This window comes from Sesamum indicum, linkage group LG5 (assembly GCF_026168435.1).
Source record: "Sesamum indicum cultivar Baizhima isolate 11 linkage group LG5, ASM2616843v1, whole genome shotgun sequence".
NCBI lineage: Eukaryota > Viridiplantae > Streptophyta > Magnoliopsida > Lamiales > Pedaliaceae > Sesamum > Sesamum indicum.
Genome location: NC_142661.1, coordinates 16747584 through 16759820, shown reverse-complemented (window position 1 = coordinate 16759820; position 12237 = coordinate 16747584). Strand labels below are relative to the sequence as shown.

The window sequence follows — 12237 nt, the reverse complement described above, 5'->3', positions numbered from 1 at the left end:
CCCACACGCAATAAAGCTAATGCCACTTATATTTAACACCACATATGATGGTAAATGTACCATATACAACAAGATTGAATCAAAAGAGAGGCCGAATAGGCTATAGCACCTCGAATAAGGCATCTCGTTTAACCAAAGATCGTTCGAAATACACACTGGTTCGCCACGAAAACAGCACGGGAACGAGACAAATTAATTCACAAGTTATTATACTTCAAAATGGAATCATGATAGCCGGTTAATCACAATCAAGTAGCAGTCCAGCCTCAGTTCCTTCTTTGTAGGATTTAAGCCTGACGGGAAGCCAAGCTATGTTCGAGGCAAATCCATGCTACCTTGGACGTCTTACGGTGTAAAAGGAATAGATTCGAGGGACTCTTAGATGATTTAGCCAGCCAAAGCAACAAAGCAAATGAGTGAAGAGAAGAAATATTAGCAGTATAAGATTGACTCAACGATCTCGTAAAGAGGAGCAAGTTCTCCCTTGTCAATTAAGCAGAATTCCTGCAATAGTGAAAACCAGATTTCAACAATTCCAGTGGTTTTTTAAGCTAATTAATGGTGAAAAAGCATCAATGCATATTGGTGTTGGTGCGTGATTCTGATTATTGGCTTACCCATGTAAACAGAACGAAATGCTTAAAGCAAGTGTTGAGATGAGCTTCTTCTTTCAGGCTCACAATCTTCTGGAAATGTGAGTGGTAGATATGGGCATACACACGAAACAACCGCTTTAATATGGTTTTGACGACGTCCTGAAAGTTGGGCGGGAACGGCGCACCTGCAGTGAACAGATGATAGGTAAAAACATTGTTTCAGGTTGAGGAGAAACAAAGAAAATTGTTGACCGGATGCTCCACCACGTACCCAACTTTTGGGGGAAAATGGACTCGTTGTCGAGCTGAGCTTCAATCCAGTCCATTAAATACTCAACGTATTTTGGCGCAGAAACTTCTATCGGCTTCTTTATGTTGATCCCATCAGCCCATCTGTACTCGTACCTGTAGAAAAATAGAGAAGTTGCATTAAGTCACATCTGATTGCATGTATCCGACCTGTAAATAAGAAGTAAACATGGCAATATGAAAACATACTTTGGCCCTGCCGACATTGTTGGACAACTCGACGATGTGCAGAACTCGGTGAGAGTGCCATAGAGAAGGTTTACTTGATTAAAAAAGTCAACAGCTGCAAAAAGCAAAATAACAGATGTATTACGAAAAATGCAGCAAGTTATGCGCCATCATTCTATTTAATAAAATGATGAAAGCAGATTCTCCCACTTTACAGAAATAAGAGTATGATGGAAAGGAAAAGGAACAGGAATGAGACTGATGAGCACAATATCGGACATACAACATCCTCAAATGGGGAAGCATTAAGATAAGCATCGCAGATAGCTCCAGCAGAAATTAGCACCATCTTCACACATAAGTGGCTTAACAACCAGGAACGTACTTGAAGTTTCAATTAAGACGGCATAGGACATAGGGCTTAAATTTGTTCAACAAGAACCGCGATTTAGAAATTACTATCTTATTCCGCCAATCTTGAAAAGAATTGGCTTCCAGAAGGCGAAATTCACACCGAAATACTAGCCATAATTCGAATATCTCCTACTAAAGCAAATTTCTGCCAATATGAATGCTATATAACAATAACTTAAAACCTCAAAACGTTTTACCACGAAAGAAATTTACACTCCACATAATGACTGCGTGTTAATCATGGAATCAGAACAATTCATTACTTCTTTTCGTATGATCAAAATTCAAGAGGGATACACAACTACATAACAATGCATTTTAATCATGACAATCAAATCAAACGCGAATCATAATGAGCAAACTGTTCAAGATAAACTTACTGTTGACAGCCAACCACTCATTCAGATCCTCCCCAGGGGGAAGCCTTACTGCTTCCCTTAAGTTGCCGCTACCCAGAGTCGCTTCGATATGCTTCTTGAGTTGTAAGCCCTGTACCAATAGAAACCCTCAATTGCTATTCTCCGATTCCAAATAGAATCGCCAGTACATGATCAAAGTGATCAGAGAACTAGTGTTTATATACAGCTTTAATTTTCAAAATCCCAACTCAGGAAATTTTCAAGATAACAAATTAAAGATCAACTATCACAACTTCGAATATGTAGAGAGTGTTGATTGTATTTACCTTGCTCCCGGAAGGAGAACTCTTCTTGGGACGAAACGTTCTGTGATTTCTGGAAAAATCAACATTACAAAATCGAAAATTTTCACAAAAATTCCAATGTTGAAACTCAATCATAACAACCCATTCTCGAATTCGCTTCAACTAATAAGAATTTCTTGAATCAGCCGCATCAAAAGCGTTTAAAATCGATCGACTCAACCCATTCAGCAGATAAATTAGAATGGAAAACCCAATTCCCGGTGGAATCGAAACCGTGAAAATCAAGATTTCGCGAAGCCAGAAATCGATTAACGCATACCAAGAACTAAGGATCAATTGACCACTTCTATTACCAAAACACAGTTGAAAAGAGAACTAATTGTAGAATCAAGAAAGGGAACCAACATGCATGCAATGAAATAAAACAGCAAATATGGGTATAAACTGCGAAAAGGGATTACTCTTACTGACCTGCTTCCAAGCCCAAAGAGACTCATGATTATGAACAGCTAGATGAATACTGAATGAACCCTTTTTCTTAATAGGCCTGGTATCATAAGTAGTAGTGATTTCTCAGTAGTTGGAGGGTTTTGCATGTCTGCTTATCTCTACAATATGTAGATGATATAGATGGAAAGAGAGAAAGCAGCCAGGTGGGCTTGGGGTGGGGGGGTTGACAGACTGGCAGTGAAGAGGTCAAGTCGTAGCCAACTCCGCTCCTTTCTTTTTCTCTTTCCACATCCGCATACATACATACTTCCCTATCTCTCTCTCTCTGTGGAGAGAGAGAGAGAGAGAGATACAGGTATGTATGTATATGTGTATGTAAAGATACAGTAACCAGTGGGCAGCGGGGCAAAACCAGACAAGTACTTTCCCGTTGCCATCCCACCTGGCTGATTCTCTTACTCTTCTGAGTTCTGACTCACTCTGTCTCCTCTTTGTTTATGTTCTGCTGACCACACATTGACTCAATTTTTACTATTAATATAACATTTATTATAATTATAAATATTTTTTATTATTTAAAAAATTATAAATATTTTTTCAAAATTAAAAAATTCTAATAAATATATCTTATAACAGCCTATTATAAAAAATATACTTTCGTTAACTTAAAAAAATTAATTTTTTAAATAATACGATAATATTATAATTATAAAAAAATTCTATAAATTCTATTTTTTAACATACCTAGTAAACTCAATCATCCACTCAAGTATAAAATTAAAACTTTTAGAAAAAAATTAAAATTCAAATCGTTGAGTTGTTTCCTAAAAGTTTTTTTTGTTTAAATTGCGAGTAAAGTCTAATTCTTCAATCTCGTCAAGAAGGGAGCGCACTGTGAATAGTAGCACAAAGTTTTATAGATGTTACATTCAATTTTGAATGTATAAAAAAAAATTAAATAATTAACATATATTTTTTTTAAAAAAAAATTAATATTATTTATATAATTAATACACAAAATACTGAATATAGCATGAATTTAATGGATACCAGACACTAATCTTCTCTTGCATCTGAAATATTTGCACTCATCGTCTTCTTATTTTATTTAACCATTTTTATATAATAAACAAATCAACAGACTCTTTTAGTTGTCTCATTCAGAGAAATTTAACCGTCACTGTATACTTTTTTTATTAATATATATATATATTAAAAATTTACTAATTTGGACATCGCAACGTGCCAACGTACTAAAAGTTAAATTCAATTTTGAACTGCTTAAATTAAATAGATTTAAGCCGAAGATTATAAACAACTTATCACCAACTTCCACTACCGATTGGTAAAACTGCAAATATTACGTTCTTTTTTTTTTCCAAACGCTCCAACTTTAATTTTTTTCACTTTTAATATTTATTTTCAAATTCCTCCAACTTTTATTATTATTTAAATTATAATTTTCTGTACAATTTATTCCCACTAAAAAACAATTATTACAAACACCAACTTTAAATTAATCTATCCAAATGATGATGATGCAATAAAATGGATATAATTTTTAGGTGGGAACTAGCTAGATACTAAGATATGCCAACTATTTTTTTTTTAAATATTTAGTTGCTTAAATTCAAATGTTAATTCCTTTTGTCTTAATCAAGCAATAAACAAAATTAAATTAATGATTAGAGAACAATAATCTTTTTTAATTTTTTTTTTTAAAAAAAAGTCAATCATTACTATGTATGTGCTACTAATTATAATTCAAGACACATCGCCGCTTAAAAAGATTGGTATAGATGCCTTTATTTCCAATCTTTTTATTAGATTATTATTAGATAATTAATGATCCAAAATTTTGTGGATTAGATAATGGAGATTTTAGTTCCAATGATTAGAGGAATGAAATTTTATAAGGTTGTCTATTGATGAATGTAATAATTATATATGTGATTTAATATAGAAGTGGTGGGATTCTTTGAGATTTTTCATGTTATAATGTGGTGGTTGGTGGGGTCTTAAAATTATTGCAATTAGCTGTGTGAGGAAAGGTGTGTGCCTTCCTAGTTGACAAAATAGTATCATTTTCTCCCCCCCCCCCCCACCCCCAATTTGAGCTACATGTATGTGTTATACTGATGTAAATAAAAAAAAATTATTTCAATTTAATTGGAGTATAAAATAATAACATGATAAAGTGATAGATTTTAATAGAGAATAAACGAGTGATGTTGAGTATGGAATTCAAAGTGTCTATTTTGAATTTAGAGGTTATTATTTATAAATAGGATCAAAATTCATGCTGATGAACCAAAATCCCTTATGTTTTTTAATTGAGAGAGCCTCTCGATCGTAGAAGAGTTCGTTGACTTTCGAAAAGATGGTTGTTTTTTGGATAAGGAGACTTTCGAACCCGTACTTTTTTTATTACCACGTGTTTTGTTTTGACGGCTGAAACTTATCTGTATCTTCAACCCTCAGGTTAGGTGGCAAGACCTTTTTGGGATTGAATCGAAAGCATCCTTTTGCCGAAGAGCTCCTTTATCTGCGATCAATCGATTACCTAAATAAGAGCGTTTCTAGCTCATCTCTTCCTGTTGTCGCGTGCTCTAGTTTGACGGGTGAAACATATCAACTCCAGTAATCTCTAGGTAATGTGGAGTAGGTGGTCCTACATGGATTCACCATCTGGACTCCTTGGGGGGTACTCGGATTGGACTTCGTGGCCCTTTTACGGTTTTTGAGCTTTGTATTAGTTTGTGTTCTCGCAATCTCTTTATTTATTTTGGTCCGCTTCGACTTTCTTGGGACAACTCATTTTTATGGGCATCATATGTATACTAGCAATTAAAGCACACTTAATTTTTATATATAATTTAAACTTTCACACTAATGATGTTTTATCCTAATAGTTAAGGCTGAGGTATCTTGAACAAGTTTTGGATTATAGGTTCGAGTCCCATTGAACATACGCGTATTTATTTAACTTTATATGAGTATATAGTAATTTATTTTATCGTTCTTAATTAAACTGATAGATTCATCAAATAGTATTAATATATTATTCAATCGTTTGATGAGATATTGATATAATTAATGATGTGATGTAATAAGAATAAAATATATAAATTGAAAGATCACATATCAAAAAAAGAAAAGAAAGAAAGAAACGTAAAAAAAAATCAGGTTAAGGTATTACTGACACAACAAAAGAATTGGTTAGTAGTATTGAAATGACGTGGAGTTACTTTTATAAAATTAAAAAAAATTATTATAATTAATTTTTAAAATTATCTAATTTGGTGCATATTGTTATCTAATTATCTCAATTTTGGAATAATTTTAAAAATTCTGTAAGGCATAGGACTAATTGTGTCGATTATTTTCAATTCTGAGAGTATTTCCAAAATCTCATAAAGCAGAGGATTGAAAGTGTTGAATCCCCTATTCTATAAGACCAAAATTATAATTTTGCCTTTTTTTGGGTACAAAAAATTAGATTTTAATTTCATATATGTGAATGTTTGTCTACTTACATAATTATTTTATACTTTATTATATTTTTTACTCTATTTGCTATGTAAAAGAAACACTATGTATTGTAATTTTACCAAAAAAATATTTTTTCAACATTTTGTATCAGAAAATATATAAGTTAATATTAAAATAATTTTAAATTATTTAAAAAGGGTAAAAATTAAACTTGAAAATGTTTTAGTAACAAAAAATGTATCAAACAAAACCAATAATGAATGTATTTTAAATTTCAATATCTCAAATACAATCAATTTTTTATAATAAATAATATCTACAAATAACACAGTAAGTAAAAATAAAATAGATTTTTTTTTATTTTTTTAACTTTATATTTATATTTTTCCATCTAATTTTGGATTGAAATAAAATTGAGCTCCGAAAAAATTATTTATAAACATCCGATTTTAATTCCTCTTCATTTATTTTACCAAACATGAAACGCTGTTGTTATACATCACTTTTCATTTTCATATTTTTTATATATTCATTTTTCACTCGAATCAAATAAATTATAAATTGATGTATAAAGTCATTTTTCATCCAAACCAAACAAATAATAAGTTGATGTCTAAAGTCATTTTTCATCTGAATCAAACAAATTATAAATCGATGTATAAAGACACCCTTATTCTTCTTTATTCAAACGACATTAGCAAGAACGTACAAATAAACATCAAACTTTTTTTTGTGAATTTTATTTTTTTTAAATATTTGTATTGTTATAATTAACGTTATTATAACGTTATATATTACTTATCCAAGAAAAAATAATAATTCATAATTCCATGTAATTAATTATTATCCAAAAATAGATTAAAAAAAAAATTGGCAAGTATTGGGGTTTTGTGTGTCACTCACTTCCCCAGTCTTTTTCTTATATATCACAGGATGTGGTGAATGAATATGTTGAATGAAATAAAAATGCATAAAATTATTATAAAAATAGATATATATAATATAGGATAAATTATATTTTACTATCCAAACTATGCTTGTTTTTATACTTAGGTATTTAATATTTTGTGTTTGTGTGTCAATTTACCATCTCAATTATACGAAATTTGCACTTTGCCATATAAAAGGGTTCTTTAGTCGATTTTTCTACTGGAAAAATATCACATATTGTGCATATGTGAAAAGTATTACTGTACATAATCTTTAATTATCACATCTGCACTACATGTGAATTCTTTTGACAAAAAACTTAACAGAAAACCAGACATAAAGACAATGTGTAAAATTTCGTAAAGTTGAGATGGTAAGTTGATAAAAAAAAAATTAAATACAAAAGTGTAATATCGGCTATAGTTCAAAAGGCAAAATATAATTAAAACTTTCAAACTTTGAGAGTTTGGGGACATAATACATTTTTGTGCATGTGATTATGGTAAGTGGGGGGATTTTCTCCTTTATTCTTTGTATAACAAATTATTCCATATCAACTTAATTAAAAAAAAACTCATCACAATCTAAGTAAATAAAATAACTTTTTTTATTTGTTATATATATATATATATATATATATAGATTTGAAGGTTTAGATGTCATTATAATATCATAAAATACAGTCCCCATAATTAATTAATAAATTCACATAAAATAAAATTTATTTTTTTCTTTGAACAAAAACCATATGCGGTTTATTAGTATATGAGGCCTCTTCATCTGTGTCGGCATAACAGACAATCTGTGGCTCATATTAAGCTATGGCCATATGCCATTATGTTGGGGGACCAATATGAGCTACATATACATTTATTACTAATGTATTATTATTGAATTAATTAGTGGAGACTTGCAAACACACACATATATATATGGAACTTTTTTTTTTTTTTGTCTCAATCAGGTTTCGTCGAACCAAATTAGTTACAGAGCAAGTGTATCACATTTGTTATGTGATTAATCATTTTTTTTAAGTTGTACACCAATCATACTACAAATATATTGTACTTGCCATATGATTGATTCAGGTTAGATGGAGTCAGGTTCGAACTAAAATTTATTTATATATATATATATATATATTGTATATACATATTGATTTGAGATTGATGTCGAAGTTATTGATTCTCTTGGTGTGGCCTGAAGTCTGGTTATAACAAGTTAGACCTCGTTAAATTAGACTAAATAAAGATCGAGTAGGACCAACTTTTAATTTTTTTGATACATAAATTAGTGAAATGTAATAAACACAATGGTTCTTACGTATTTGATATATGTCAATTATGTATTTATGGTAATGGTTTGATACTTTAAACATACGATCAAATGCAATACATCAATTCAAAAATGATCAGACGACGTACGGTTGTTTAGATCGATATTGTCAATTAATCGAATCAACCCGAATAGAAAGTACACTAATCCATAGATTAATTCTGGGATACCTAAAATTAGTGAATAATTAGTTAAAATATCACATATAGAATGCATCTAATATTTTTTCCAAGAGATGATCGATAAAAAAAAAAGGTCTTATATGACAAAGTGCAAATATTTGTAAAGTTGATATGATAAGTTGACAAAAAATATTAAATGATAAAATTTAAAAACGCATATAATTCGAATGATAAAATGTAATTACTTAACATTTTATATTTGTATAAAGCCACAAATGCTGGCTTATTTTTTAGGCCACACGATGGCGTTCTCAAAGTTAAATTAGCATGCATCCAAGTTATCCAAAGTTTGGACTTGCAATCTAAATAAGTTTGAGATCTCATGAATAAATTTTGAGATTGTAAGTTAAAGTTTTACTGGATATGTGATATTTGGCATTTGTATTCTTTATGATATTAGTGCATTGGTCGAACGATGTAAACGGTACTTTATTCAAAAGATATTATTTGTTCCGTTTATATATATTTGGAATAATTATACTTTCCTCCTCTAAAGTTTAGTGTAATTGCTTTCTGTTAACCATCCCATGTAATCATAGCATTTTGGATTTTTGTTTACTTTCTGATCTCATTTTGGTTTTGAGCCGTATGGGTAGTTGGATTTTTGTTTACTTTCTGATCTCATGTTGCTTTTGAGCAGTATGGGTATTTGAATTACCTTGAAGGTACTTTTTTATTTCTTTTTCGTTTTTCTTTTTAAGGAATTGAAGGCACTTTTTTGAATCAAGTATATTGCAGGTATAAATTGCAGGGATTGAAGTGCAGACGAAGAAAGAGGAAGTGTAGGATGGAGAAGAGGAAGAGGAGGAGTCACCATCATTCAGATGATGATTTTTCTGATGATTCTGGTGATCTGCGGCATAAAAGGAGGAGTAGAAAGGCATATTCAGACTCTGATTTTGACGTCAGTGCTTCAGATGATTCGCGAGTGGGTAGGGGCAACAAGTGGTCTGAGAAGAAGAGCAGGAAACATCACCATAAAGAAGACTAACTTCTACAGTAGGTGATATGTCTTGTGCTTTTAAGGTTCCTCTAAACTGCTGCTAAATGTGCCCTATTCAATTTTTAATCTGGTGGTTGATGAGGTTTTTATGAAACCACTTTAGCTTAGTGAACAATGCATTAGTTTGGTGCATTTGCTGCTTTTCAGATTGATATAATGTATCGTTTTAATTGCTTTGTTCTTCTGATTGTAAGAATTCTAATATTTACTGAGTATGCTATGTGTGATTCCGACATATGATCGGTCCTGCTAGTTGAAATATTATAGTAATGCTATGGAATTTTATTGAGTTTAAAGTTGTTTTACTTGTTGGTTGTTATTCGATGCTTTGGGAGAAGTCTGCCTGTGGGCATCAAGAAGAGCTTAACTATTGCTGCTCTTTTGAACCCAGTGCTATTGTTGGAGCAAAGAAGGTTGGGCAGCACTTCCCAGTGTGTTTTATTTATGTAATTGTATTAGGGCAATGATTTTGTGATTAATATTATCTAGTTTCTGGATCAACCTCTCTGAAAATCATGATCTGGTGTAGCAGGTTTCTGTTGAGATCATGATGTCCAGAAATATATTTTTATATGTTCTAATCAGCAACTACATTTCTTTTTCAATTTTATCGACCATAAACTTGAGAAGTTTTGTTGAATGATACCCCCTCCTTGTTTCGGCTTTTACATTTCTTTGTCTGTGCATCTTTTTTTTTTTTGTGTGTGTGTGGTGATTGGGTGTGTGTGTGTGTGTGTGCGTGTGGGAGTGTGTGTGTGGTGATTGGGTGTCTGCGTGTGTGTGCGTGTGGGGTGTGTGTGTGTGTTTGTGAGAGTGTGTATGTGTGTGTGTGCGTCTGAGAGTTTATGTGTGTGTGGGCAATGACTTTGTGATTAATATTATCTAATTTTTTGATCAACCTCTCTGAAAATCATAATCTGGTGTAACAGGTTTCTGTTGAGATCATGATGTCCAAGAATATATTTTAATATGTTCTAATCAGCTACTGCATTTCTTTTTCAATTTTATCGATCACAAACTTTAAAAGTTTTGCTGAATAATGCCCCCTCCTTGTTCCGGCTTATCCATTTCCTTGTTTGTGCGTCTTTTTTTTTTGTGTGTGTGTGTGGTGATTATGTGGGTGGGTGTGTGTGTGTGCGTGCGTGAGGGGTGTGTGTGTGTTTGTGAATGTGTGTGTGTGTGTGTGTGCGTGTGTGTGTGAGATAGTGTGTGAGTGAGTGTGTGGTGTGTGGGTGTGTATGGGGTGTGGGTGTGTGTCTGTGTGTGTACGTGTGTGTCACGTTAGAATATTTTTTACTTCTATTTTGAACATAGAAAAAGTGATGTGTTGCTTTTATCTTCTGCGCCAACGAATGCCATCTGCGTCTTGTTACATTTGTCATTCTCCTTCAATTTCTAAGTCTTCATTTCTATCTACATAACCATTTTTGTCATGCAGGATGTCACCGTAGTTTCGCAACATTTTATGCTCATCACGGGTATTGTGTGTCTTTGTGGTCTATTTATATCCTTTGTAATATTTTTGTGTGTTTACATAGATGTGTATTCTCATTTTTGTTTAACTAATATGAAAGAGTATTTATTGAAATAAAAAGCAATAACCTAATATTGTTGTTCTTTTGAACCCATTACTATTATTGGAGCAAAGAAGGTTGCAGTATTTCCTAGTGTATTTTATTTATTTAATTGTATTAGGGCAATGATTTTGTGATTAATATTATCTAGTTTCTCGATCAATCTCTCTGAAAATCATGATCTCTTGTAGCAGATTTCAGTTAAGATCATGATGTCCAGGAATATATTTTTATATGTTCTAATCAGCTACTGCATTTCTTTTTCAATTTTATCGACCACAAATTTGAGAGGTTTTACTGAATGATATCCCCTCTTTGTTTCGCCATTTTCATTTTCTTGTCTGTGCGTCATTTTTGTGTGTGTGTGTGTGTGGTGATTGGGTGTGTGTGTGTGTGTGTGTGTGCGTGTGGTGATTGGGTGTATGTGTGTGTGCGTGTGTAGGTGTGGGGTGTGTATGTGTGTGTGCATGCGTGCGTGTGGGGTGTGTGTGTGTGTGTGCATGTATGTGGGGTGTGGGTGTGGGTGTGTATGCGCGAGTGTGAGAGTGTGTGTGTGTGAGTGAGTGAGTGTGTGGTGTGGGTGGGTATGTGTGTCACTGTAGAATATTTTTTACTTTCATTTTGAACATAGAAGAAGTGATTTGTTGTTTTTATCTTCTGCGCCAACGAATGCCATCTGCGTCTTGTTAATTTGCCATTCTCCTTCAATTTCTAAGTCTTCATTTTTATCTACATAACCCTTTTTCTCATGCAGGATGTCATCATAGTTTCGCAACATTTTATGTTCATTACGGATATTGTGTGTCTTTGTGGCCTATTTATGTCCTTTGTAATATTTTTTTGTGTTTACATAGATGTGTATTCTCATTTTTGTTTACCTAATATGAAAGAGTATTTATTGAAATGAAAAGCAATAACCTAATATTGCTACTCTTTTGTACCCATTGCTTTTATTGAAGCAAAGAAAGTTGCAGCATTTCCCAGTGTGTTTCATTTATATAATTGTATTAGGACAATGATTTTGTGATTAATATTATCTAATTTCTGGATCAACCTCTCTGAAAATCATGATCTGGTGTAGCATGTTTCTATTGAGATCATAATGTCCAGGAATATATTT

At 32.1% G+C, this 12237-nt stretch overlaps 1 protein-coding gene across 2 annotated transcripts; it reads right to left on the bottom strand.

The window, feature by feature from the left end:
• Positions 1 to 11: 11 nt before the first annotated feature.
• LOC105161919 (MOB kinase activator-like 1A) lies at positions 12 to 2984 on the bottom strand. Of its 2 annotated transcripts, none has more exons than XM_020693678.2 (7): positions 2623 to 2984; positions 2173 to 2212; positions 1868 to 1976; positions 1095 to 1188; positions 868 to 1001; positions 618 to 781; positions 12 to 504 (listed from the first exon to the last, which is right to left on the bottom strand). In XM_020693678.2, exons 1-7 carry the CDS (start codon positions 2646 to 2648, stop codon positions 433 to 435), a joined length of 639 nt encoding a protein of 212 aa, XP_020549337.1. In that variant the 5' UTR covers positions 2649 to 2984; the 3' UTR covers positions 12 to 432. The 2 variants fall into 2 exon arrangements, with proteins under 2 accessions (XP_020549337.1, XP_011078076.1); XM_011079774.3 differs by having other exon boundaries at positions 2173 to 2221; positions 2623 to 2979.
• Between the last annotated feature and the right edge of the window lie 9253 nt (positions 2985 to 12237).